At 32.4% G+C, this 26,736-nt stretch overlaps 1 protein-coding gene across 3 annotated transcripts in view; it reads left to right on the top strand.

Annotated features, from left to right (window-relative positions):
• Positions 1–26,736, top strand: part of LOC105195512 (sodium/potassium/calcium exchanger 4) — a 129,806-nt gene that overhangs the window by 55,344 nt on the left and 47,726 nt on the right. For all 3 annotated transcript variants that reach the window (XM_039452046.1, XM_039452047.1, XM_039452045.1), the window contains exon 2: positions 24,776–24,949. In XM_039452046.1, the coding sequence (XP_039307980.1) occupies positions 24,776–24,949 (174 nt within the window). The remainder of the gene's footprint in view (positions 1–24,775; positions 24,950–26,736) is intronic.

Raw genomic sequence — 26,736 nt, 5'->3', positions numbered from 1 at the left:
AAAATAGCATATTTAAAATGCGTGAGTGAAAAATAAAAATGCAGGGTGAAAATGAAAGAGAGAGAGAGACACGAGTTCGATCAAATTTGAACGTGTACCAGGTGTGTGCATAAGTTTTTTCCGGTTTCACTAAGAGATGGCGCCAGCAAAAAGTACGCAGCGTATTAATTTGACACATACGTCATTTTGTTCGTCTGACATAGAACTACAAACACACACAAGTTGAGTCCGCCAAAAACTAGTCTTTGTTTTATTGTTCAGTGATCATGTCGAGTTTTGTACCTGAAAAACAACATTTGCGGCACGCATTGCTTTTTTTATTTAATCAAAAGAAAAAGGCTGTTGAAAGTCATCGTTTGCTGATAGAAACATATGGTGAACACGCTCCATCGATTAAAACATGTGAGACATGGTTTCGACAATTTAAAAGTGGTGATTTCAATGTGAAAGATAGTGAGCGCTCTGGTAGACCACAAAAATGCGAAGACGAGCAATTGCAGGAATTATTGGATGATGCATTATATGTATCACAAGAAACAATTAGCAGACGTTTAGGAGCAATGGGAAAGATCAATAAACTCGGTAAATGGGTCCCACACAATTTGAATGACCATCAAATGGAAAATCGCAAAGTCACTTGTGAAATGTTGCTTCAACGCCACGAAAGGAAATCATTTTTGTATCGAATTGTGACGGGTGACGAAAAATGGATTTATTTTGAAAACCCGAAGCGGAAAAATCGTGGCTTTCACCTGGCGAAGCCGGTCCATCAACACCAAGGCCAAATCGCTTCGACAAGAAGACCATGCTCTGTGTCTGGAGGGACCAGAGCGGTATTGTGTATTATGAACTCTTGAAGCCCGCCGAAACCGTTAATACACAACGCTATCGCCAACAAATGATTAATTTAAACCACGCATTAATCGAAAGACGACCGGAATGGGCCAGAAGACATGGCAAAGTAATTTTGTTACACGACAATGCGCCGTCTCACACAGCAAAACCAGTGAAAGACACCTTAAAATCTCTTGGATGGGACATCCTTCCGCATCCGCCGTGCTCCCCAGACCTGCCGCCATCTGACTATCACCTCTTCGCATCAATGGGGCACGCGCTCGCAGAGCAGCACTTCAGCAATTTCGAGGAAGTTGGAAAATGGCTCGACAAATGGTTTGCCGCAAAAGACAAGCAGTTTTTCTGGCATGGTATTCGTAAATTACCTGAAAGATGGGCAAAATGTGTAGAAGCCGATGGCCAATATTTTGAATAAAAAAAAATTAATTTCCCTTGAAAATTACGTGTTTTTTTTTACCAAAAAACCGGAAAAAACTTGTGCATACACCTGGTATACTCACTTATCATCCTACACAGCAATCAGCTTTATTGTTGCAAAGACAGAATATCTATATTAAACTCAAGATTTTCTTCTTTTCTTCTTAAATCACATCACTTGTCACATTCACTGTAATCATTTTTTTGATCAAAAATTACTAACGCATCACTTTATACAAATCACTATTGTCAATCACTATTAGTCACTACTAATCACGCGTGAGAATTCCTCAGAAAAAGAAAAACGTGCTTACATGACGAACACACGACACGTGTTTACAACAAAGAGGTTAGGTTAGGTTATATCCTCTTTGCTTTACGAGCGAACAGTCGACTCGTTTTATTGTTCGCGGTATCACTGTGTAATCAACGTTCTAAAAGTCAGAAGGCTATAATTAAAAATTAAAAATATTGTTGCGCTTGTGATCATGAACTCAAAGATATCACGGTCATCCTGGACGAGCCAAACGTTGCACTCGCGGCGCGTTCACGCCTCACGTTTCTCGATCAACTGTCTCTTGTCTCATATCAAATTCAGTCTTTTGGCCGTTGAAAACCGGAATGACCTTGAAATCTTCGAGATCACGGTCACATGCAAGTGTTTCACTTTTTGAGTAATTCTCACGCGTGATTAATAGTGACTAATAGTAATTGACGATAGTGATTTGTATAAAGTGATGCGTTAGTATTTTTCAATCAAAAGAATGATTGCAGTGTATGTGACAAATAATGTGATTTAAAAAGAAAAAAGAAAAATCTCGAGTTTAATATGGATATTTTGTCTTGGTGAAAATAAAAGCTGATTGCTGTGTAGGATGATAAGTGAGTATGCACGTTCAAATTTGATTAAACTCGTCTCTCTCTCTCTCTCTCTCTCTCTCTCTCTCTCTTTTATTTTCACCCTGCATTTTTATTTTTTAATCACGCATTCTAAATTGCTATTTTTTACTAAAAAAAATATTTTTTACACGTACAGAATTATTAAAAGCAAGACGTCAAATAATTAAGTATCGTGTTTAATTCTAGCATTATTTCATTCCCTAGTAGCATTTTCTGGCATTTTCTGCAGGACAGAATCTGCGTGCAGTTAATTGCAGTAGAATTGAGTCAGATGTGCAGAAGATTATTCCCCAAAGAGCCATGCTGGCAAATTGCTAGCAGACTGCTTCAATATTTGTGCACTGTACTTGTATATGAACTGCCTGCAGAAACTTGATACAGATATTGAGCTATCTTGAAGCAGATTCTTTCCGCAACTGCAGTTTGTAAGCAGTCTAGCAAAGTTCTTCAGCAGAATAACATAAGATTCTTTTAACTGAAGTAGCGCGCAGATCTTGTGCAAATATTGACACAAATATGATCTGCAGATTTCTGTAAGTTTCTTACAACAGAAATAGCACGCAGATCTTGTGCAGATATTGCATGAATATGATCTGCAGATTTCTGCAAGTTTCTTACAACAGAAACGACGCGCAGATCTTGTGCAGATATTGTACAGATTCTGCTTAATCAGCGGCACAAAGATTTGCTGCAAGGTTTATAACAATTTCGGAATGAAATAGATTTAACAAGTGAGTGCTAGTGCCACAAGGCTAGGTGGCCACGCCGCGGAAGATCTTTTCGTGAGTCGAGTGCGGCCACAGGCGTTATATCTAGGCGCCACCGCGGCCGACTTCTCAGCTCATACTCCAGTGAGATTTTTATGAGCTCCTTATTGTAATCTCGAGACGAATACTCGCTGTCATTTTTTTCAAACATGACGTGTGTGTAGAACGCTGTTCCACACAAAATTTTATATTTTTACATGTAGATATTAGGAGTACAAATTGAAAACCGCCGTTTTCCAGTAGATGGCGCCAGCGGTAAATGCTGGCGCCAAACGTTAGATCAAAAATTTTAAATGTAAGGTTGGGCATCTGGCAACAATTCCTTATCATTGCAGTTGTGAATTTTTATCGGCGTTATATATTTTTTGTGATCGAAAATGTCGAAATTTGTGCCCAATAAGCGTCATTTGCGGGAAGTTTTGCTTTTTGCCTTCAATTCGAAAAAATCTGCGGCTGAGGCGCGTCGAATGATTGTAAAAACTTATGGTGAGGCTTCCATTAGTGAAAGAACGTGTCGAGAATAATTCCAACGCTTTAAAAGTGGTGATTTCGGCGTAGAAGACAAGGAGCGTCCCGGACAGGTGAAAAAGTTTGAAGACGCACAAACATTACTGAATGAAGATTCATCTCAAACGCAACAGGAGCTTGCAGATTCATTGGGCGTGACTCAACAAGCTATTTCACATCGTTTGAAAACCATGGGAATGATCCAAAAGCATGGACACTGGGTGCCATACGAATTAAAGCCGAGAGACGTCGAACGGCGTTTTTTCGCGTGCGAACAGCTGCTCCAACGGCAAAAACGGAAGGGTTTTCTGCATCGTATTGTAACCGGCGATGAAAAGTGGATCCATTATGATAATCCAAAGCGAAAAAAATCGTGGGGCTACCGCGGCCATGCATCAACATCGACGGCCAAGCCAAACATCCATGGCTCGAAGCTCTAGCTGTGTATTTGGTGGGACCAGCTCGGCGTGATTTATTATGAGCTATTGCAACCGGGTGAAACCATCACAGGAGCTCGCTACCGAACACAACTAATGCGTTTGAGCCGAGCATTGCAGGAAAAACGGCCACAATACGAGCAAAGACAAGAAAAAGTGATGTTGCTGCACGACAACGCTCGGCCACATGTTGCTCAGGTCGTTAAAACCTATCTGGAAACATTGAAATGGGACGTCTTACCTCATCCGCCGTATTCTCCTGACATCGCCCCTTCAGATTACCACTTGTTCCGATCAATGGCGCATGGCCTGACTGAGCAGCACTTCCATTATTACGAAGAGGCCAAAAACTGGGTCGATTCGTGGATCGCCGCAAAAGACGAGCAGTTTTTTTGACGCGGGATTCGTATGCTGGGAAAGTATTGTCCATCGCTGGCCACTACTTTCTCCCACCCGAAAGGTGGGAGAAAGTAGTGGCCAGCGATGGACAATACTTTCAAGAATAAGTATGTAACCATTTTTCAACAATTAATCCTCAAATTTTGACAAAAAACGGCGGTTTTCAATTTGTACTCCTAATAACAATTTGTATTGTTATTTAATTTTGTACATAAATGAAATGTTTAATTAAAATTTAATCTGTTTTTAATCTATTTTAAGACTATACTAAAATATTCTCATGAAAGAATTTTACAAATCTTGCAGCAGATATATATACAAATTTCTTGCAAGAATTTGACTGCAGAATCTTTCAGAAGAATGAAACAGAATGAGGAAACAGATCATAACGTCCTGTTGGCAGAATTTTTCAAGAATCTGCTGCAAGATTTACAGCAGTCTTGCAGAAAATTGCTACTAAGGTTGTTAGTGTATGAAATGATAAATAAATAAAAAGAATGAGAATGAGAATGGGATAGAGTAAAAAACTGTAAGAAATTTAGTTTTTTCAGGGTGGAATGGGTATATAGATGCAAATCAGCATCAATTATTATATTAAATTAATTAATTTAATATAAATAGCGATCCCAGCAAACACAGTTACACAACGGCAATGTTAAAAAAATAAAACCGAAAGTAATACACAATATAACATGCGCGTTACATGTAATGTCCATGTTAGTTGTAATTTCCCACTCATAAGAAAAATAACAGTTACATAACAGTTGTATCATATTTGTTATACAGCCCTGCCGAAAATGTACGATTAAAACCGATAAAAAAGAAGTAATCCGAATCGATCGGGATTTCTGCACCAAAAATATAGTATTAAAACCAATTGAAAATAAAAACCCAATCAAAACCCAGATATATTTATTAAAACAGAATACATTAATAATGTAAATGTAATAAATGTTTAATTTACAAAAAATATTTCTTTTATTCTTTTCGTTAAAAAGGATTAAAAAAAGATTAAATTTGAATTAAACATTTCATTTAAGTACAAAATTAAATAACAATACAAATTGTTATTTACACATAAAAATATAAAATTTTATATGGAACAGCATTCCACACACACACATCATGTTTGAAAAAAGTGAGAGCGAGTATTCGTCTCGAGGTTACAATAAGCAGCTCCTAAAAGTCTCACTGAAATATGAGCTGGGCAGTCGGCCGCCGTGACGCCTAGATATAACCCATGTGGCTGCACTCGACTCACGAGAAAATCTCCCACGGCGTGGCCACCTAGAGGTGGCGCCAGAACTCATTTGTTAAATCCAATTTGTTTAATTCGAAATTACAGAATTTCATAAATTATATTATAATTAAATCAAATTTTAATGCAATGTGACACATTGAGACGCTAACAATTCTTATGTACCATTTTTAAATAGATATTTTGATGACAATACTATAAATCACGTTAACAAATTTGTAAAATTGTCCGAAAGCTATGTTTTTTTTGGCAATTAATAATTCTTGACAACCGTCAAGAAAAAAATAGTTTCCAAACAATTTTACAAATTAGTAAAAATGATGTACAATGTTTTTTTATCAAAATAGCTTTTTATTTAAAAAATAGCACGCAAGAATTTTCAGCGTTTCAGCATATCATTTCTCGCTACTAATGTCAGGATTTTGAAACGTGGTCGCTGAGAGTATTTAGGTGTCTTAATACAAATGAATTAAAATTTAAAAAAATTTTTATATTAGGCATTACACTTAAATAATTCACGAAAGCGATATTAAAATCAATTACGATTCGTATATAATTAAAACCGATTACTTTTTAATCCGCTCGTGGATTAAATCGATTAAAACAGATTAAAATCAATTAAAAAGGATTCCGTTTTAATCAGTTTTAATCGCACATTTTTGGCAGGGAGGAGTCGTATTAATAATTCAGTTTTGTAACAGTTATATTATTAAAATAAAATGTTTGTTATATAAACCTAATAAACGGCAGTTATATGACTGTTATAAGTTATTGTGTTGTAATATCCACAATTCAATTTTACATAACTACAATATTGCTAGAATGTAAAAATTCGTTATATAACGTGACACACACAAGTTATATAACTATTACTTTCTGTGTTTGCTGGGATATTACTAATTTTTATTCGACATGCTGTGTTATGACCGGAAAAAATTCGGCGCACATTCTGGTTGAATGCGAAGAAGTATATAAAATTACACAAAGAAATATAGGCACTAAGATCTAGCTGCGAGCAAAGAAGGTTTTCTTACTATCATTATATATAGGGTGTCAAGTAACTACCGCCCCTGGTTACGTAAATTGATAGATCAAATAAAACTGAGCAGAAAAGTTCTTTACCATTTTTTAATATTTGCCATAGTTTACAAAATAAAAATTAATAAAGTCTGCAAATAAGCGCGAATCACCGCGCGCAAGGACCGCCCACCGGTCGCTGAGACGTAGGCAGCCGGGGCAGCCTTCTCCCTCCTTGCCGCGCCGCTCGCAGGCCGCAGCTACTGCTGCTTTTCCCTCCTCACCGCATCGCGCCGCGCCTACAGCGGCGGCTGCCTACGTCTCGGCGACCGGCGAGCGGTCCTTGCGCGCGGTGATACGCGCTTATTCGCAGACGTTATTAATTTTTATTTCGTTAACTACGGCAAATATTAAAAAATGGTACAGGACTTTTCTGCTCAGTTTCACTTGATCTATCAATCCACGAAACCACGGACGGTAGTTACCTGACACACTGTATATATATATACATATATATATATGGGTGTTTCAAAAATACCTGAAACTAAATATGCTACGAGATTTTTTATATAAAAATAAGACAAAAATCTTAATACGAAAATGTCAAGACTATAATATTTTTTAAATGAGAAGTATTTACAGTAGGCGAATCATGTAGTCTAAAGATCGCGCGCTTATTGTTAGTGACGGTACAATGACAGTAGGTGTTCTTGCATTTTTGTAAACTTGTTGTTACATTGAAGTAATTACGATGATATTAAAATGCTTTATTAATTGAATCATATTTAAATATAAATTAGTATATGCATTATACACATCATGATTATATATAAATATTACAGGACATTAAAAATAATTATAATAAATTGTCAAAATTTACGAGATGTCAATGATTCACAAGACAGCTAACTTCAGAGAAGAGATTCATGTATATCATACAATACTTAATGAAAAATATGTAGATAAGAACGCGAAATTCTTTTAATGAAATCTTTGAAAATTTGTATACTCTTTTATTTGATTTTTGATGAATGTTATTTAAAAACTTTATTTCGACAAAATTGCTGCGTTATAACGTATCATCTTAGCACAATTATTTAAAACTTTTGTCAATTCATGATACCATTATACAAAATAATATTCACACAATGTACTTATTGGGGAATATAAATATCGTAGTATAATGTAATGATATGAAACATTATTTCATATAAATGGAATTGTAATTAGGTGTCAAAGAATTTCGCGTTCTTATTAATACATTTTTCATTAAGTATTGTATAGTCGTGAGCTAAAAGGTTGCAATACATTTTCATCGATTGTTTTTGGAATGTAGACTTGCTCATCGAATGGCGAACGTCATTGGTTCTTACCTGTAGATCCAACCAATTAAGCATCGAACCATCTAACCATCGAAGAAAATGTGTTGCACTCTTTTAGCTTACGACGTATGACATCAAAGAGGGTGTATAGATAGAGGGGAATAGCCAGCCACGAATGCGTGAGCTAATAGAAAGAGACAGAGAACGAGAGAGTTTCAGCATCCTTGTTTAATCGCGCATGCCCTGTTGATTTTCGCAGTCAAGTGGGGAGGATGAGGAGAGCAATATATCGGAGTGCGTTTTCCGTTTCGCGTATGCGTGCAATGCATCATTTAGTTTTGTTGACATTGAATGTTAAATAAAGATATATAATGCATAAAACAGAGGAAAGGAGAAAAGGCGGAAAAGGTTTATATTAATAATAACAATACATTCCACATGAAGTTTTTTATTTACATAAACACTTATAAGGTAAGTGCACCTATTATCGTGGCCTGCCCTACTACCGTGGTTTTTGGAAAATAGATGATAGCTCGTTAAAAAAAAGAGTACCTATAGAAAAAAATTATTTCACATTTAACCTAATTGAAAGTAAAATAAATTAAAATCAAATAAAGATAGAAATATGAATACATTTAATAAGTAAATCAAATTTACTCACGAAATTAGGTGCAATGCGCATGTTGTTAGTACTCGTATTACCGCGGTATTCACGTTTCAGTGGAAGTGCAAATAACTTGACACATAAGTATTTAGTTCACTATCATTCTATCATTTTTTTACGCTACGTGCGTGATACACAGCTTTTGATATTATAAATTACAAATTTACTTGATATACACATAATTCTTGATAACTGTCAAAACGCGATCTCCACGATGACAGTAGCTCATAAAGTAAGCACAGCATGAGAACTAATCAGCATTACGAAATACATTTTTTTCATCGACGGTATTTGGGACACGGTAATTGGTAAATCCGTGGAAACGGGTATAGATAATTAGTAACGATAATTTGTACATGACCACGGTGACAAGCGCATTCCGTTTTTATTAATTTTAATATTAATAAAATTGCATTTTGTTAATAATAGTTGAATTTATATATTCTTTTAGTTCTTTTATAAACTTATTAAATTTAAGAAAAAAAAGTTTGAACTTTTCATTTATTTATTTTTTTTAAGATGCATTGAAGTTGGGATTTTCAGAAAACGCTACGATAAGGTGCACTTACCCTACATAAAAAAAATTTGTAATGTTATAATAATAAAATATTCAAATAAAACATTTTACGTATTTTTAATATATATTCAAACTTGAACTCTTATTTGTTATAAACTTAACATAAAACATATAGAAAGTATACAACTTTTATCTATGTTTTTATTAGTTAATATATTATTATTGGCCACTGAAAATCGTTAGCTTATTATAATGCATTCTGATTCTTTTAGAATCATCTTTGGAGCATTTACTTTTGTGTGTCAAACAAATATCGATATATTTTTGTATAATAAGAATAATCAATTGGTGTCGATGATCATACAAAGGCTCTTGATCTAAAATATGATTATTGCTATCTAAAATTGCATTAGGAAGTAGTTGTAGTGTTTTTGTTATAAGCTTGTTATTTATATCTTTTAACAATAAATGAGTATGTTGACGTATTATTTTTTCACTCATACAAATAAAAATGACATATTTCGAAGGGAAATGCAAGCCACCACGATTTTTTAAAATTGTTAATTTTGATTTATTATTATCACCTTCTAACATATCTTTACAAATTTCACAAATTAATTTTTTTTTCAGTGAATGTACTATTGAACCAGCTATATGTTTCACGATTTCCTGAAGATAATCAGAAACATACCATCCTGCGTTTCCGCAATAATTGTGATCAAATAATATACTATGATTACTTTTCAAATAATTATAAACTGGAAAATTACTAATTTGTTTTTGTTGTGGGACTTTTTTCTTTTTTTTTTATTATGAATTTCCGTATTAGTTTTTGAAATTGATATATTTTCATTATCTGCTATTGTTTGTTTTATTTCGGTAATGTTAGTTACGTCTGAAATTAATAATATATTGTCTTGCGGAGTACAGTTTGCTGAAGTAGACACTAAAACATTCATATTATTAACTAATAATTTAGTGTAAGCAGATTGATATTGTACTGTTGTTGGATTATTATTATAACCATTCATTCTTCTTATTAAACCAAAAAACATTTCAACGTGATCCTGAGATAGTTTATAACTTAAAACAAATTGAACAATATTATTTTGTATCAAATCTGTACAAAGACTAAATAAGTTTTTTAGACAAATAATAAAGCCAAGAAACCCCGTTTTAACAGATTCGCTTTCAAGAACTGATTTACGAATTTTTTGTATTACTTGATTATTATTAATTATAGAATTTTCTTTGTCTGTTGTCTTTATGTTATTGTTTTTTCTCGCAACAGGTACATCAATTTCTAATTTTTCAATATAATCAATAAATCCATCAATTTTTGTTTTGAATCGGGATAACAAATCTTTGGTAACAGCTTTTCGTCCTGGCGTCTTACAAAATTTGTTCTTTACATTTAAAACATCAAAAATATCATTTATTGTTTTACAAAATTTTGCTGTAGGTGAAGCTTTTTCAAAGTTCTTATCTTTAATTTCAAATTCAAGGAAATGTAATGCATTTGATACGCTTGAACTTAATACTTGCGCTGCCAGTGAAACTTTCATTTTTTCGTTTTGAAAATAAACATGTCTATCTCGTATTTTGCATGCACTGTGCAAGCCCTCACTAATTTGCTTATTGTAAAACTTTTTTATGTATTCCCAACTAATACTTTCTTTTTTATCATATATTATAGGTCCTTTTAATGCAAAATAATTTCTTACTAACTTGAGCATATGACACGGATCAAAAAACACGTAGACAGGTTTTAAAGTATTTGGGTGTTTAAAGTACGGTTTAAAATTGTTCTTATCTTTGTAATTAAAATTAGCGCCTAATACTTCACATGCTCTTACATGTGTTTTATCACCATCAAAAGTAGTGCTAACTACTTCAATGTCACTTTGGCTAAGTTTTATCAATAAATCTTTTAAAAGTATTGCTTTTTCTTTACCTGTTAAAGAATTAATTAAATAATGTGCAATGGGTGTTTTAAACGATCCATTAATGCAGACTAGCATAAAAACTAATGCTTTAGTAGCTATCTTAAGTTCATTATTATTGTCAATTTCATCCAACTGTCCACCTTAATTGACGACACCTTTCCATTTGTGAGCATTTTTATCCCAATGTTTCCATTTATGGATGTTCATCTCGTCAAACGTAACATTAAAAATAAGCTTTTTGCCTTTCTGAAATTCTTGCTTCACCATGTTTGACACGTGTCCTAGTAATTCTTCGGAAATACCTGGTTTATAATTTTTTGAAGACAACCAATTACTAAGAGATTTGACGGAAAGTAAACACTTGAGATAGCTTTGTCTCACAAACTCATAAGCTGCTGGAGAGTAAAAATGTAAGGATCTGGCAAAACTTTTTAATTGAGCAAGAAACGCAGTTTGTTTTCCTTTTATTCGAATTATCAATTCTTGTAAATGTTCAGGTAATTCCTAATTAAGAGAAAAAAGTAGTTATAAAAATTTTTGAATATTTTAAGTTAACCACAACCGTTTCATAATATAAAAAAATGATTAAAATTTCAATTTTTTTAAATATTTCTTATAAAATGTACAGTTTTTATAACTGTACCGTTACTTATAAAATAATAAATTAAACTTAAAAATAAAGACATTAAGATTATATATTTGAATTGGGAAAGTTTAAGTTTTCAAACAATTTAATTTATTAAATCTGTTTAAAAAGTAACATTTATTGACTAAATAACTATTGGCAATTATTAAAATGACTATTTTCAAACAAAATAAGCCCTGTGAAATAAAAATTGGTTTATCAGTCATTTCTGCATCCTATGTGAAAATAAACAATGCATATTAACATAGTTCAATGGACTGCAATATATGATGCTAATGATTGTATATTTAAATTTCTCTCATAATTACACACTTTATGGTTCAATTATAGTACAAAGTACATTTTATATAAAAACAATTAAACATAAAAATACAATTGATTGACATATAATTACAATTTATATTTAATTATGTATATTAATTATATTTATACTTATATTTAACTGTAATTATTTAATTAAAATTAATTATAGTTATTAATATTAAATAATATTACAGGAAAAAATTATATGAATTTTTCCATTACATAATATATGATTGAAATGTATATTGAAACTGCACTGCAACATATAATTACAAATTTACCTGTAAACATTCAGCAGCTTTAGAAAACTGTTTCTCTTTCATGGTTTTGATTAGTTCTCTTATATTAGTATTTATTTTTTCTTTTTTAGTTAACTTCATATGGATAGCAGATTTTTTAGATTTTTCAGCAGCTCTTACAAATCGCTCCCAAGCTTCATCTGAACCGAAGTGCTCTCTTGAAAAAGACTCTGACTGACTTCGGACCATAGAACGAAATTTTGTTGGGTGAATGTCGACGACAGATGATTTTCTAAATATCAATAATACAATTAATAATACAGTTATTTTATAAAATATTAAGTTTAAAATATTCAGCAGTAAAAATATTTTACAAAAATTCTAACAAAACCTTTTAATACCATTTTTGGGACTTAAATGATTATGTGTCTCAAAGCCACTAGTATTCGTATTTGTTGAAAATGTATTTTCGACACTTATTGTCGTATCTTGATGATTCGTTATGTCATCAAGTATTTGAGTAGGTACGTTGTTGATTGATAAAAATAATTGACCGTTTCGATTAAAAAGTACAGCAGTTGATACTAAACGTCTCAAAATTGTGTATCCATCAGTCTGATGAAATGAATCTTCATGGAAGTGGTCGCTACATATGCTGGCTGTCTTACAAACCGTTGTCACACCAATAGCTTCCATCCATTTCTTTTTCATTTCAACATTAACAGGAAATCTGTAATTCAGAATTAAATATAGTCAAAATCGAAGATGATGGAGCTAATTTGAATAAATACCAAATATAGAACAATATTTGGCATTTTCATATGAATTTTAGGTTAAGGTATTTTGGTAATACACACTTCGAATAACAACCCTGCTTAAAAAGTCAAATAAGAAATGATAGAAATATATAGAAATTTGATAGAAACTTATAGGTTCAGATAAAATTACATAAGATTTCTATTAAATTTTCATACGTTTCTATTATTTCTTATCCGTTTTTTTTTGTACTTTTTAAGCAGAGAATAAATTTATCAATATTTGTTAAACTTATTTGTGAAAACTTCGAGATGTATCAAACGGAATAGATTGTTTTTTGCATACAACACACGTATTTGTCATTTTATTCTTTATTATAGTATGTCACAGCGCTTTGCTTATTAAATTCCTCGTCTTTTTTAGTCATGTGGCTGCGGACTTCCTCTAAGAGTGGTATCTCCAAAAATCAAACGAGAGAGAAAGTATCAAATGATGATTCGAAGTCAGAATAAATGCATAAAAATTATATGCAAGATTAATAAATTTTTACTACAACCAGCTACAACCATGTTGAAGGATAAACTTCCCCTCAATAGTCTCAATACGATACCTCCCCACTCAGCTCCATTTAGCTTGATGCGCGCGCAACATTAGACAAAGATAAAGATGCCATACTCATATTCTTTCTCTTTCTATTGCCTAACGTTTTTCATTTACGGGAGCCCCATGCCCATTACACACCTTGTATGACATACATGTGTCTCTTCTCTGAAGTTCGCTGTCTTGTGATTCATTGACATCTTGTAAATTTTGACAATTTATTATAACTTTTTTAATATCCTGTAATATTTTTATAAGTATGTATAATCACATGTACAACGCATATACTAATTTAAATTTAAATATGATTCAACTAATAAAGCATTTTAATATCATCGTAATGACTTCAATGTAATAACAAGTTTACAAAAGTGAAAGAGCACTCATTGTCATTGTATTGTCACTGAGCGTGCGATCTTTAAACTATATGATTAGCCTACTGTAAATACTTCTCATTTGAAAAGTATTATAGCTTCGACATTTTTATATTGGGATTTTTGTCTTATTTTTATGTAAAGAATCTCGTAGCGTATTCAGTGTTAGGTATTTTTGAAACATATCCCTTACGGAAATAAACTGTTGGAAAGCCAATAATCACTATTGACTTACAATAGTGATTATTCATTCTCTAATAGTGATTATGTAGCATCTAATGATAGGATTATTCGCAATAATCATTTCCTAATAGTTTTTGAATGAGTGATTATTGATTCCATAATAAGATTATTTGCAATAATCATTCCCCAATAGTTCTTTTATAGAATGATTATTGATTTCATAATCAGGTTATTTGGAATAATCACTAGCACACTACTTTTAATAGTTAATATATAAATGATTATTAGACGACAATTCACAATAAACCCAATAAGAACTGGATTGTTTCATACGTTTATTAAACGCAATGGTATAAAACAGGTATAGATATAGGTATGTGGCAGATATGTATATAGGTAAAACGATTTTTATACGTTAGTGCAATATACGTTTACAATAATTGTTTTTATTACGTATATATAATACGGAACGTATTTTATACATTGAAAAATGGTTTATAAAATGCCAGAAATGTATTTACGTTTATAAATACACGTATAAAAATACTATAAAATACTATCGTATACTAATTAAACGTTTCTTAAATACGTTTATGATTTGTAAAAGTTGTCCTTTTAAATAACGTATCAAAAATAGGATTTAATGTCCAGGTATAATATACTTTTTAAATATAATAATAAAAGTTTAAGCGTAAATTATATTTACTACTGTGTCCAAAAAGTAAGGTGACATTGCATTTATTTCGAAAATTCTTTATTTATTCTTGCAAATCAATTTCGTCCCCTTCAAAGTAATCCCCCCCTGATATAATACACTTATTCCAACGGATTTTCCAATCTTCGAAACAGTTGTAATAATCGATTTCAGGAATGGCCTTTAGCTCCTTCTTCGCAGCGGCTTGAATCTCTTCTATCGACTTGCTTGAGTTTGCTGAATAGCCAGAAGTCGCATGGAGCCAAATCAGGTGAATACGGTGGTTGTGGAACGATATTAGTCGAGTTTTTGGTTAAAAAATCACGAATCACCGTTTCGAGTCGATAGAAGAGATTCAAGCCGCTGCGAAGAAGGAGCTAAAGGCCATTCCTGAAATCGATTATTACAACTGTTTCGAAGATTGGAAAATCCGTTGGAATAAGTGTATTATATCAGGGGGGGGGATTACTTTGAAGGGGACGAAATTGATTTGCAAGAATAAATAAAGAATTTTCGAAATAAATGCAATGTCACCTTACTTTTTGGACACAGTAGTATACGTTTTTATTGCAGCAATATTTAAACGAATAATAAACGTATTTTATACATATTCGGTATAGCTAATTAAAGGTTTTTTAAAAACGTATATTTTTTATGAAATGAAAAACATTTATAAATCATTTCAGAGAATACCGAATACGGTTAAAATCCAAGACATTCAATTATTAATAGTTATTTTACACGTAAAAACATTACGGTGCTCTTAAAAATCGAGCAATTTGCTTTGGTTTTGAGTCTCAAACATAGACTTTGTACTATGTCTATGGTCTCAAAACTTTTTCGCGAAGTCAGTCTTCGCGCCTTCGCGGCTTGCGTGGCTTTCATTAGGTAGCCATGCCGTGGCGGATTTTGTCGTGAGTCAAGTGCGGCCACAGGCATTATATCTAGGCGCCACCGTGACCGTCTTTCTAAATTGCACTTCAGTGAAACTTATTTTGTGAACTAATTGTTGTAACCTCGAGACGAATTTTGCTCTCGTTTTTTTTCAAACGTGATGTGTATGTGGTTTGCTGTTCCACATAAAATTTTATGTTTTTACATGTAAAAATAACAATTTGTATTGTTATTAAATCTTATACATAAATGTTTAATTCAAATTTAATCTTTACTTAATCCTTTTAAACGAAAAAAAGAAATATTTTTTTGGAAACTATAATTTATTACGTTTAATTATTGATTTATCAATACATATTTTATATGACTATATAAATCGTGGTGACTATTGGGCTTAAATAATTATTTAATAGTTCTGTGTAATAATTCGTCCCAATAATCCGCGAAAAAACTATGCCGAATAATCCAATAGTTTTATTAATAGCTTTACTAATAGTTACAATAGTCCATTTCCGTAAGGGATATATATACACACACACACGCACACTCACACGCACACGCACACGCACGCACACGCACACGCACACGCACACACACCATAGGAGTATGATTTACCGACGGATATGTATTTCTAACATATTATTATATTAGAAATAACAAATGCGTGCTCCTATGGCAAAACGTGGGGACAGCCATTAATGAACAGCCTGTGTGTGTATATATATATATATAATGTGTAGTAAAAAGAAATTCATTATTTTTGCATTAAATTGAAGGTTTTATTAGGATTAGAATGATCCGATTTAAATCAAATATGCACCGTTTTGTTCGATAACTTGTTGCTATTTAAAAGTAATTTAATTATGTCGCTCTCATAGAAACCCTCGTCCCTATTGGCAAAAAAACTGGGACAGTCGAGTTTCACAAGCTTTTTTTGAGGCAAATTTTTCACCAACAAAATCATTTGCCATAGACAGGAACATGTGATAATCACTTGGTGCCAGGTCCGGATTATAAGATGGATACATAAAAACCTTCCAATCAAGCTCCCGAAGTTTCTGGCGAGTCACTATTGATGTGTGTGGTCTGGCGTTGTCCTGATGGGACACAATTTCTTTCCTATTGGCCAAAAGTAGTTGTTTCTGGGTGTTTGCTTTCTTTAGACAGTCCAATTTTTGACAGTACAGGTCCGAATTAAGAGTTTGGCTGTAGGAGAGCAGGTCATAGTAAATGATTCTCTGCCAATCCCACCAAACACATAGGAAAACTATCCTGACCGTTAATCCTGGCTTGGCCATCGATTGCTGGCTCACTGCGATTTGATCACGACCGTTTTCGCTTGACGTTGTCGTAAGTAACCCACTTTTCATTACCAGTAACCATCCGTTTCAGAAATGGGTGGATTTTGTTGCGATTCAGCAGTTATTCGCAGATAAAAATTTGATCCATGATGTTTTTTTGCGTTAACTCGTGTGGTACGCATACATCGAGCTTCTTTCTGTATCCAGCCTTATTTAAGTGGTTCCAAACGGTTTTTTATGCAATGTTTAACTCCTGGGCAACAGAAACAGTGCTTACATCGCGGACTCCACGATTTCCATAATGGATTTTTTTTTACTACACCTTATATATATATATAGTATATACATACATACACACACACACACACACACACACACATACAAGGTGTTCATTAATGGTTGTTCCCATGTCTTACCATAGGAGCACGCATTTGTTATTTATAATATAATAATATGTTAGAAATACATATCCGCCGGTAAATTATGCTCCTATGGTAAAAAGTGGGTACAACCATTAACGAACACCCTGTATATACAGGGAGTTCATTAATGGTTGTTTTACCACATTTTACCGTAGGAATTGACTTACCGACTTGCACTTGTAGTTCACTAAACGTTTCATAGATGTCAGATGCTCGGTTACACGACCGAGTTACACGCACAGGCCCCTGGTGAACATTTTTCTCAGATTTTTCTTGTATCATTTTTCAAAACATCTGTATAATTTTTTATGAAACGTTATAAAATTTAAAAAATTAAAGAAGTATTTTTTAAAAATTGTGAAATGAGAAATCTCGGAATATTTCAGAATTCAAATGTATGAAAAGTTCTGAGAGAAGATGTAGACTTTTTAAGTATTTTTAATTGTAAGTATTTTCGGAAAATGTTCCAATTTGTATAAAAATTTTATGAGAAAAACTTTAACCAAGGAGATTTTGAAAAAAATAAAATAAAACTTGAAAAATTTCTCATAATTATGAAATTGTTCTGAGAAGTTATAAATTTATTTCTTGTTGTTTGTCATTGGAAAAAATGTAAGAAAACATTAGACAATCTGAAGAATTTCACATGCGAGCATTGAGAAATTATGAAATTTCTTATTTCATATTTCTTAGGAAAAATATGAAAAAATATTAGATAATCTAAAAAATTTTTCATAATTTATAATAAGATCGTTCTGATTGAGACATTATATTTGATGTCTTGGTGAAACATATTTTTCCTAAGAAATAAGAAATGAAATAAGAATTCATAATTTCTTGCATGTGAACTTATGTGAAATTCTTCAGATTGTCTAATGTTTTCTTACATTTTTTTCAATGAAAAATAAAAAATTATAACTTCTCAGAACGATTTTATAATTATGAGAAATTTTTAATATTTTATCATATTTTTCTGAAAATCTCACTGGTTCAAATTTTTCTCATAAAATTTTTATACGAATTGGAACATTTTTTGGAAATACAATTTAAAATATTTAAAAAGTCTACATCTTCTCTTAGAACTTTTCATACATTTCAATTCTGAAATATTCTGAGATTTCTCATTTCACAATTTTAAAAAAATACTTCTTTAACCTTTTAAATTTTATAACGTTTCATAAAAAATTATACAGATGTTTCAAAAAATGATACAAAAAAATCTGAGAAAAATTTTCACCAGAGGCCTATACGTGTAACTCGGTCCTGTAACCGAGCATCTGACATCTATGGAGCGTTTAGTAAACTACAAGTGCAAGTCGATAAGTCAATTCCTACGGCAAAACGTGGAAACAACAATTAATAAATACCCTGTATATGTATGTATGTATGTATGTATATATGTATGTATGTATGTATGTATGTATGTATGTATATATATATATATGGGGCATTCTCCGTCAAAAAGGCCACCCCTGCTGCCCATTTCAATTTTTGAGATAAAATGTTCGAAAAGGGCTTAAAATTTTCGTTGAAATGTCTATTTTTCGATGCCGTTTGGCCTTTTGGAAAATTCAAAATGGCGGACCTAATATCACGGCTAGAATGAAAAAAGCCTTTGAAAAAATACATAATAACGTGAATAAATGTGCAAGATATGACGTAGCAGAGGTCTAATCCTTATGTGTAAGTGTGTGAGTGTGTGTGAGTGTGTGTGTGGAGGGGAGGTGGGGGGAGGGGCGATACGCGCGCTCATACGCGTGCGTGTATAAATGAATCACGTAAAAATCCTTGCTCAACATGGTCTGGCTATCAAGACATTTGCATACAAAATTTCGAATCATTTCATTATCCTTGTCCTGAAAAAGTACGTCACAAAAAACCTACGGTACAGAAAATATTGTTCTTTAAAAAACATTTTCTTCACAGAATAATAGTAAGATTACTTAAAATTACTTTGAAACTTATATTATCCCTCATAACATTTTTTACAATTGCAAATGGTGGCAACAGATTAGTTAGTAGAAAAACCGTAAACAGAAAACATACTTTGTTATAGTCAATTATGGTAGCACACTTTTGTTAATATGCAATAATCTTGGTAAAATATATGACAGAGTGGTTAACAGTAAGCAAATGTCGAACATATTGATGACAGACTGTTAACAAACGCCAAGCAGTTTTTTTATTGCAAATAGTGTTAGCAAACATCACGTAAAAATGCAGCAGCATCTGTTGATCAAAATACATAAGATTGACAGTCGATAGCGAACAAGACAATCGAATATATTGACGACATATTCACTGCATGAACCCAAAAGATCTATCTTTAAAGTCGTACACCTGCGAGTAGTACGCGGTATCGCCGCTAGATGGATGTGGCAGTGCTTATATCTCGTACATAAAAAACTACACATATGGAATAAAAGGCACAGCAATATTTTTTCATTTTTCAAATTTTCTCGTCTTGTTTTGGATTAGAGAACCTCATCACAATACATTTATTAGTCACAGAATTTATCGAGTTAATTAATTATAGTTTGCAATTCAGTCAATCAATAAGTTTTTTATGTTAAATAGAATATTCAACTCACGTTTTTGTCTCTTTTTTATCGACTTTTACTTTTTCTACAATTATTCCAATTATCTCTTACCTGTACCACATCCAAAATAAAAAATGTCGGCTAAATCTCGTACAGATAGATGTATGAATCCATTCAAGAAACTTGGTGGAAAAGGACATTGTGGTAAAGATTTACGAGTGATACCAAAATTCATTCGGGACAAATTTCTTGAGATACCGACTAATTCTAAAATTTGTTGTGCATGTAGGAAAAAAAGTAGGACTGAATATGTTGATGTGTCTTTAGATGAATCTAATGATTGTGTCACAAATATGGAATGTGATGGAAGCTCATTAACAATGGATATTGATAACTCAGAGATTTCTTATAATGAAGATAACATTCGATCACCTAGAAAAATTGAACTGGAAGAAATGCTTGATGGTCTTAAACAAAAATTTTCCACCTTGAAACACAATGATCCTTTAAGGGTGCGAATTCTCACTATAGCTCCGTCGTCTTGGAGTGTGAGAAAAATAGTGAAAGAATTTGGTGCATCACGATATTTAGCAAAAAAATCTAAGGGATTGAAATTCAACCATGGCGTATTAGCTGATACTACTAAAAGAGTTGAGAAAGTTTTACCGCAAACTACTGTTGAAAAGTAATTGAGTTTTATAATAGTAATATAAACAGCAGGATAATGCCTGGAATGAAGAATGCCATTTCCTTAATAAATAATAATAAACGGATAATAGTGCAAAAATGTTTTTTACTATTAAATTTAAAAGAACTGCATGCCTTATTTAAAGAATCCAACCCAAAATATGATGTTAGCTTTAGTACATTTGCTAAACTTAGACCTAGAAATTGCATACTCCCTGGGGCTTCTGGAACACATTCCGTTTGTGTTTGCACAATCCATGATGTACGGAAACTAACAGAAAATATAGACAAGCCACTTTCCAATTATAAAGATTGTTTGAATGAAATTATATGTAAGGAATCGAATCCTGATTGCTATCTTGATAAATGTGATCAATGCCCAGATACTACCGAGCTTTCTACAAAGCTTTCTAAACTATTGGACGATTCATGCATTTTCCATGTTCAATGTTCTTTATGGACCGGAACTGATCGATCAACTCTATTAACGCAACAGTTAAAAGTTGATGAGTTCATAAAAGAGTTATGCAACAAATTACAAATTATGAAATCTCATTCATTTATCGCCAAACAACAAATGCTTTTCATTTCAGAAAAAAAAGAGAATCTTTGTGAAGATGAAGTAATTGTCATGTTTGATTTTTCTGAAAACTATTCATATGTTTGTCAAAATGCCTCACAAGCATTTCACTTCAACAATGATCAGTGTACTATGTTTCCTGTTATTTACTATTATAAAGAAAATTCTAAATTGAAGCAAGAGTAATGTATTTTTATTAGAGAGTTTGAAACACAATACCGCTGCCGTTTACACTGTACAAACATTATTAATTCCAGAGATTTTAAAAAATGTCAAAAATCTTAAAAGAGTATTATACATGACGGATGGGGCGAAACAGCATTTTAAAAATAAATTTCAGATTGCTAACTTAGTGCATCATAAACATGATTTCAATATTCAAGCAGAATGGCATTACAGTGCGACTGCTCACGGTAAAAGTGCTTATGATGGCATTGGTGCTACTTTCAAAAGAGAGGCATATAAAGCAAGTCTTGTTGCTAAACCACAGGATATAATATTAACATCTCAAGTTCTTTTTAATTGGGCTAAAAAACATTTCAAGAACATAAAGATTTTTTATTTAAAAAAAACTGACCATGAGAAGGTAAAAAGAAAACTTAAGAAGAGATTTGAAACTGCACCGCCTGTACCGCAAATTCTTAAAAATCATGGGTTTATAGTTGTGGACGAGAATAAAGTACTAATCAAAAGGTATTCCAATGATACAAATGGAATACTATGGCAGTTATGAGAACAAAAGTAAAAAATATAGGATAAAAATAAAAAAATATTTCATGAAACATCTATCTACATATACAGACACACATACACATACATGCACACACGTACACACGTGAGAGGCAAGGGAACTCACGTAAATCAAGCAAATGTGAGAGGCAAGGGGACTCACGTAAATCAAGCACCCCGAATGTGAGAGGCAAGGGGACTCACGTAAATCAAGCACCCCGAATGTGAGAGGCAAGGGGACTCACTTAAATCAAGCACCTCGAATGTGAGAGGCAAGGGGACTCACGTAAATCAAGCACCCCGAATGTGAGAGGCAAGGGGACTCACGTAAATCAAGCACCCCGAATGTGAGAGGCAAGGGGACTCACGTAAATCAAGCACCCCGAATGTGAGAGGCAAGGGGACTCACTTAAATCAAACACCTCGAATGTGAGAGGCAAGGGGACTCACGTAAATCAAGCACTCCGAATGTGAGAGGCAAGGGGACTCACGTAAATCAAGCACCCCAAATGTGAGAGGCAAGGGGACTCACTTAAATCAAGCACCTCGAATGTGAGAGGCAAGGGGACTCACGTAAATCAAGCACCCCGAATGTGAGAGGCAAGGGGACTCACGTAAATCAAGCACTCCGAATGTGAGAGGCAAGGGGACTCACGTAAATCAAGCACCCCGAATGTGAGAGGCAAGGGGACTCACGTAAATTAAGCGCCCAAAATGTGAGAGGCAAGGGAACTCACGTAAATCAAGCAAATGTGAGAGGCAAGGGGACTCACGTAAATCAAGCACCCCGAATGTGAGAGGCAAGGGGACTCACGTAAATCAAGCACTCCGAATGTGAGAGGCAAGGGGACTCACGTAAATCAAGCATCCCGAATGTGAGAGGCTAAAGGATTCGCGTAAATCAAGCATTTCAAACATAAGAGTTAAAGTGACTAATATAGATCAACTATCTCAAAAAGAGGAATATAAGTATAGTATAAGTTTCAAAGTAATTTTAAGTAATCTTACTATTATTCTGTGGAGAAAATGTTTTTTAAAGAACAATATTTTCTGTACCGTAGGTTTTTTGTGACGTACTTTTTCAGGACAAGGATAATGAAATGATTCGAAATTTTGTATGCAAATGTCTTGATAGCCAGACCATGTTGAGCAAGGATTTTTACGTGATTCATTTATACACGCACGCGTATGAGCGCGCGTATCCCCCCTCCCCCCACACACACACTCACACACACTCACACACTTACACATAAGGATTAGACCTCTGCTACGTCATATCTTGCACATTTATTCACGTTATTATGTATTTTTTCAAAGGCTTTTTTCATTCTAGCCATGATATTAGGTCTGCCATTTTGAATTTTCCAAAAGGCCAAACGGCATCGAAAAATAGACATTTCAACGAAAATTTTAAGCTCTTTTCGAACATTTTATCTCAAAAATTGAAATGGGCAGCAGGGGTGGCCTTTTTGACGGAGAATGCCCCCTATATATATATATATTAGTATTAACATATTAGAATACATTATTAATAATAATGGTAATTTAAAAACAATGTTTAGATCTCTATAAAAATTATACTAAAAATAATAGAAAACAAAGATAGTAATATAATATAGAAAGGAATTAGAAAAATTATTAGACAAGTTTAATATAAAGAAAAACTGTGTTCTACACATAAATTTTAGGTCTATATAGTTCTATATAGTTCTATATATATATAGTTTAGAAAATTTTAAGTTTTAATATTTATTATTACATATAATTCATTGATTATTAAGTAACTTTAAAATCTAATAATCTACTTTTTAGCATTATTAAATAGTAACAAAAGGTATCGAATCGTTATTTTTTAAATAACAGTAACATTAATGCATTACTTTTAAGGTAATGTTTCCAACTATGTCAATATTTTAATAATAAAATCAAAGTTTTATTTTAGCACTTTTGCAAATTTATTCACAGCAACATACCAAAGTTAAAAAAGTTGTGTATTTACTTTCTTTAATTTTGAATCCTAATTTAATCTCAATTTTGACAAAAATTGACTTATGTTTTTTGTTAAATGATTTATTTAGTTTTTGTTTTGGACATTCAATATAGGTGTAGTAGGTTTTTCAGATTTATTTCAGTAGTTAATTTATTTAATAAACATAAAGATTTAGTAAACATTTATTCATTAGAAGAAGAATAAAGAAAATATATAAAAACGTGTTCAATCTCTGTCAGTTATATCTGATGTCTATATCCGATGATAATATATGTGATATTGATGAAGTAACTCAAGTACTTCAGCTATAAGACCAATGCCTTCTTTTAATCGAATGTAGAGCTTGTATCAAACTTACTAATAAAATTTCTCTGCGATAGTTAAAGAAAGTGGTACAAAAGTAAAATTATTTATTCAAGCTTCCAAGAACATTTTTGAAAAGATGAATGCTGCAAGAATATTGCTATGATTATGTATTCACGGTTGCCATCTTTTGATTACTTTTCTGCCGGAAAATGATTCACTTGTCTGAAATTTCGGAGATCGATCAGTACTATTTAAATTGTTTAAATTTCTAGAGAATATGTAATTAAATATGGCTGCCCAGAGATTCATTCAAATAGCCGGCGTCTATATTTGAAAATTAAAAAGGTGGCTACATTACTTTCTTAAAAAAAAAAAAGAATCAAAACTTAGAATGGTTAACTGGAAAATTTTCATTTGCTGGAGAACCAAAGATTCATTCAAAAAGTTGAAATATCCGGTTGAAAAACGGAAAAATGGCAATTGTGATTATATTGTACATTACTGAAAGATAATTTACTTTTTTAGGTATAAATTGTACACCGCCAGCTATAGAAGATTTTCCACACGATTTGTTTGATGAAGAGCAGAGACAAGGTGGTGCTGTTGTCGTACACGTTATTGTGTCGCTTTATTTATTTATCGCTTTAGCAGTAGTATGCGATAAATTCTTCGTACCTGCTGTAGAAAAAATATGTCACGGTAAGGATTGCATTATATATCTCTATCGTTAACTTTCTACTCTTGCACGTGTTTCGAGCATTAAAAATGTAAACTAAGCACTCAATTTTACTTTTGCATATGTTTGACAAATTTATGACATGAAAAATGCGTAATAAAATTTGAAAATTAAAAATATCGTATTTTGACTCAGAAAAAATATCTTAAACAGTATAGCTTTTTAATCACAAATTTTTTGAAAACCATTTCTTTTCTCAAAAAAAAAATGTCGGGATATTAACCTTTACTAACCATAGTGGAGTCATTCGCATTCAAGCAAAATTTCTCGCATTGTGTACGTTAGTACAGTACATGCTACACGCGCCTATACCTGTTTAAAAAAAAACTTCGTTGGTAGGGGAACTTCGTTAGCAGTTTTTTAATAGGCGCTTTTTAACTGCTGTTATTTCATTAGTTTGGTTGGTGTGAAAAATTTATAGTGCACAACCGACTCCAGCATGATTGGTGAAAGTGTTAAAACTGAAAGTAAATATTTTTTTACTTTTTATATTTTATTTTATTAATATATTTGCACAATATTTGTAGTTTTTTATTTTTTATAAAAATAATTGATTTTGTTATAAAAATACTGCAACTTATGTATATACACTAGGCAACAAAATTATCGCAACACTCATTTATACCAAAATTTTGCACAACTTCAAATTATCATAACTTTGTTAAAAATTATCATACTTAAAAATTTTTTTTTTATTTTAAAGCTTAAAGTCTCTACTTTAAGATGCATTTTGCCAATTTTGAATTTCTGCTTTCCTTGTTCCACGGTTTCTTTAAAAGTAAAGTGTTTTATTTCCAAACATTTGCATAGTTTGACGCACTCCACGGGATGAACTTTTTTTGCAAATGTTACGATAGCCATTGTAAAATTCGAACTTTTCCTTGCAAATTAAAAAACAATTAAATTTGTACGATTTTTTTCGAGGAGTTAGGATGTATCAAAGTAATGTATGCATTTTTGTCAGTTACCGTCAGCATTACCCGGATTTCGATTTGTATCATTGATGAGACGATGTTCTCTAGCTGACGTTAGACAAAATTTTACGAAATCCGCCTGTTTCTAGATAACGAGCCCAAACTTGAGAGACAGAGGATCGATAAACTCTATTCTCCTTGCAACATAACTTTAATTCAATCCTTTTTCTAAAAGAGCAATGATTTGCGCACATTGAATTTTGTTCAAACAAGGCATTGTTTTGACTTTATCGTTTGCTTTTTGAATGATACAGTGAAGAATAAGTTTACGCTTATATAGAGTTTTGGTGTTTACAGTTTATATGGGCATCAATGTAAATCAATACATTTTACAGTTTCTTTGAATCATGCAAAAACTGTAAACCCCAAAACTCCTATATAAGCGTAATTTCATTCTTCATTGTATCATTCAAAAGCAAACAATGAAGTCGTAACAATGCATTTGAATAAAATTCAATGTAAGCAAATTATTGCTCTTTTAGAAGAAAGATTAAATCAAAATTATATTGCAAGAAGAATAGGTTCATTGATCCTCTATATCTCGAGTTTGAGTTCGTTATTCATAAACAGGCAGATATCGTTGAATTTCGTATAACATCAACTAGAGAAGATCGCCTCATCAATGAGACAAATCGAAATCCAAGTAATGCTGGTGATAAGTGATAAAAATGCATACATAACTTTGATACATCCTAACTCCTCGAAAAAATCGTAAAAATTTGATTTTTTTTTAATTTGCAGGGAAAACTCCATATTTTACGATGGCTATCGTGATA

Source organism: Solenopsis invicta, chromosome 7 (genome assembly GCF_016802725.1).
Source record: "Solenopsis invicta isolate M01_SB chromosome 7, UNIL_Sinv_3.0, whole genome shotgun sequence".
Classification (NCBI taxonomy): domain Eukaryota; kingdom Metazoa; phylum Arthropoda; class Insecta; order Hymenoptera; family Formicidae; genus Solenopsis; species Solenopsis invicta.
The sequence above is the reverse complement of the archived record's forward strand: the minus strand, read 5'-3'. Positions and strand labels throughout refer to the sequence as shown.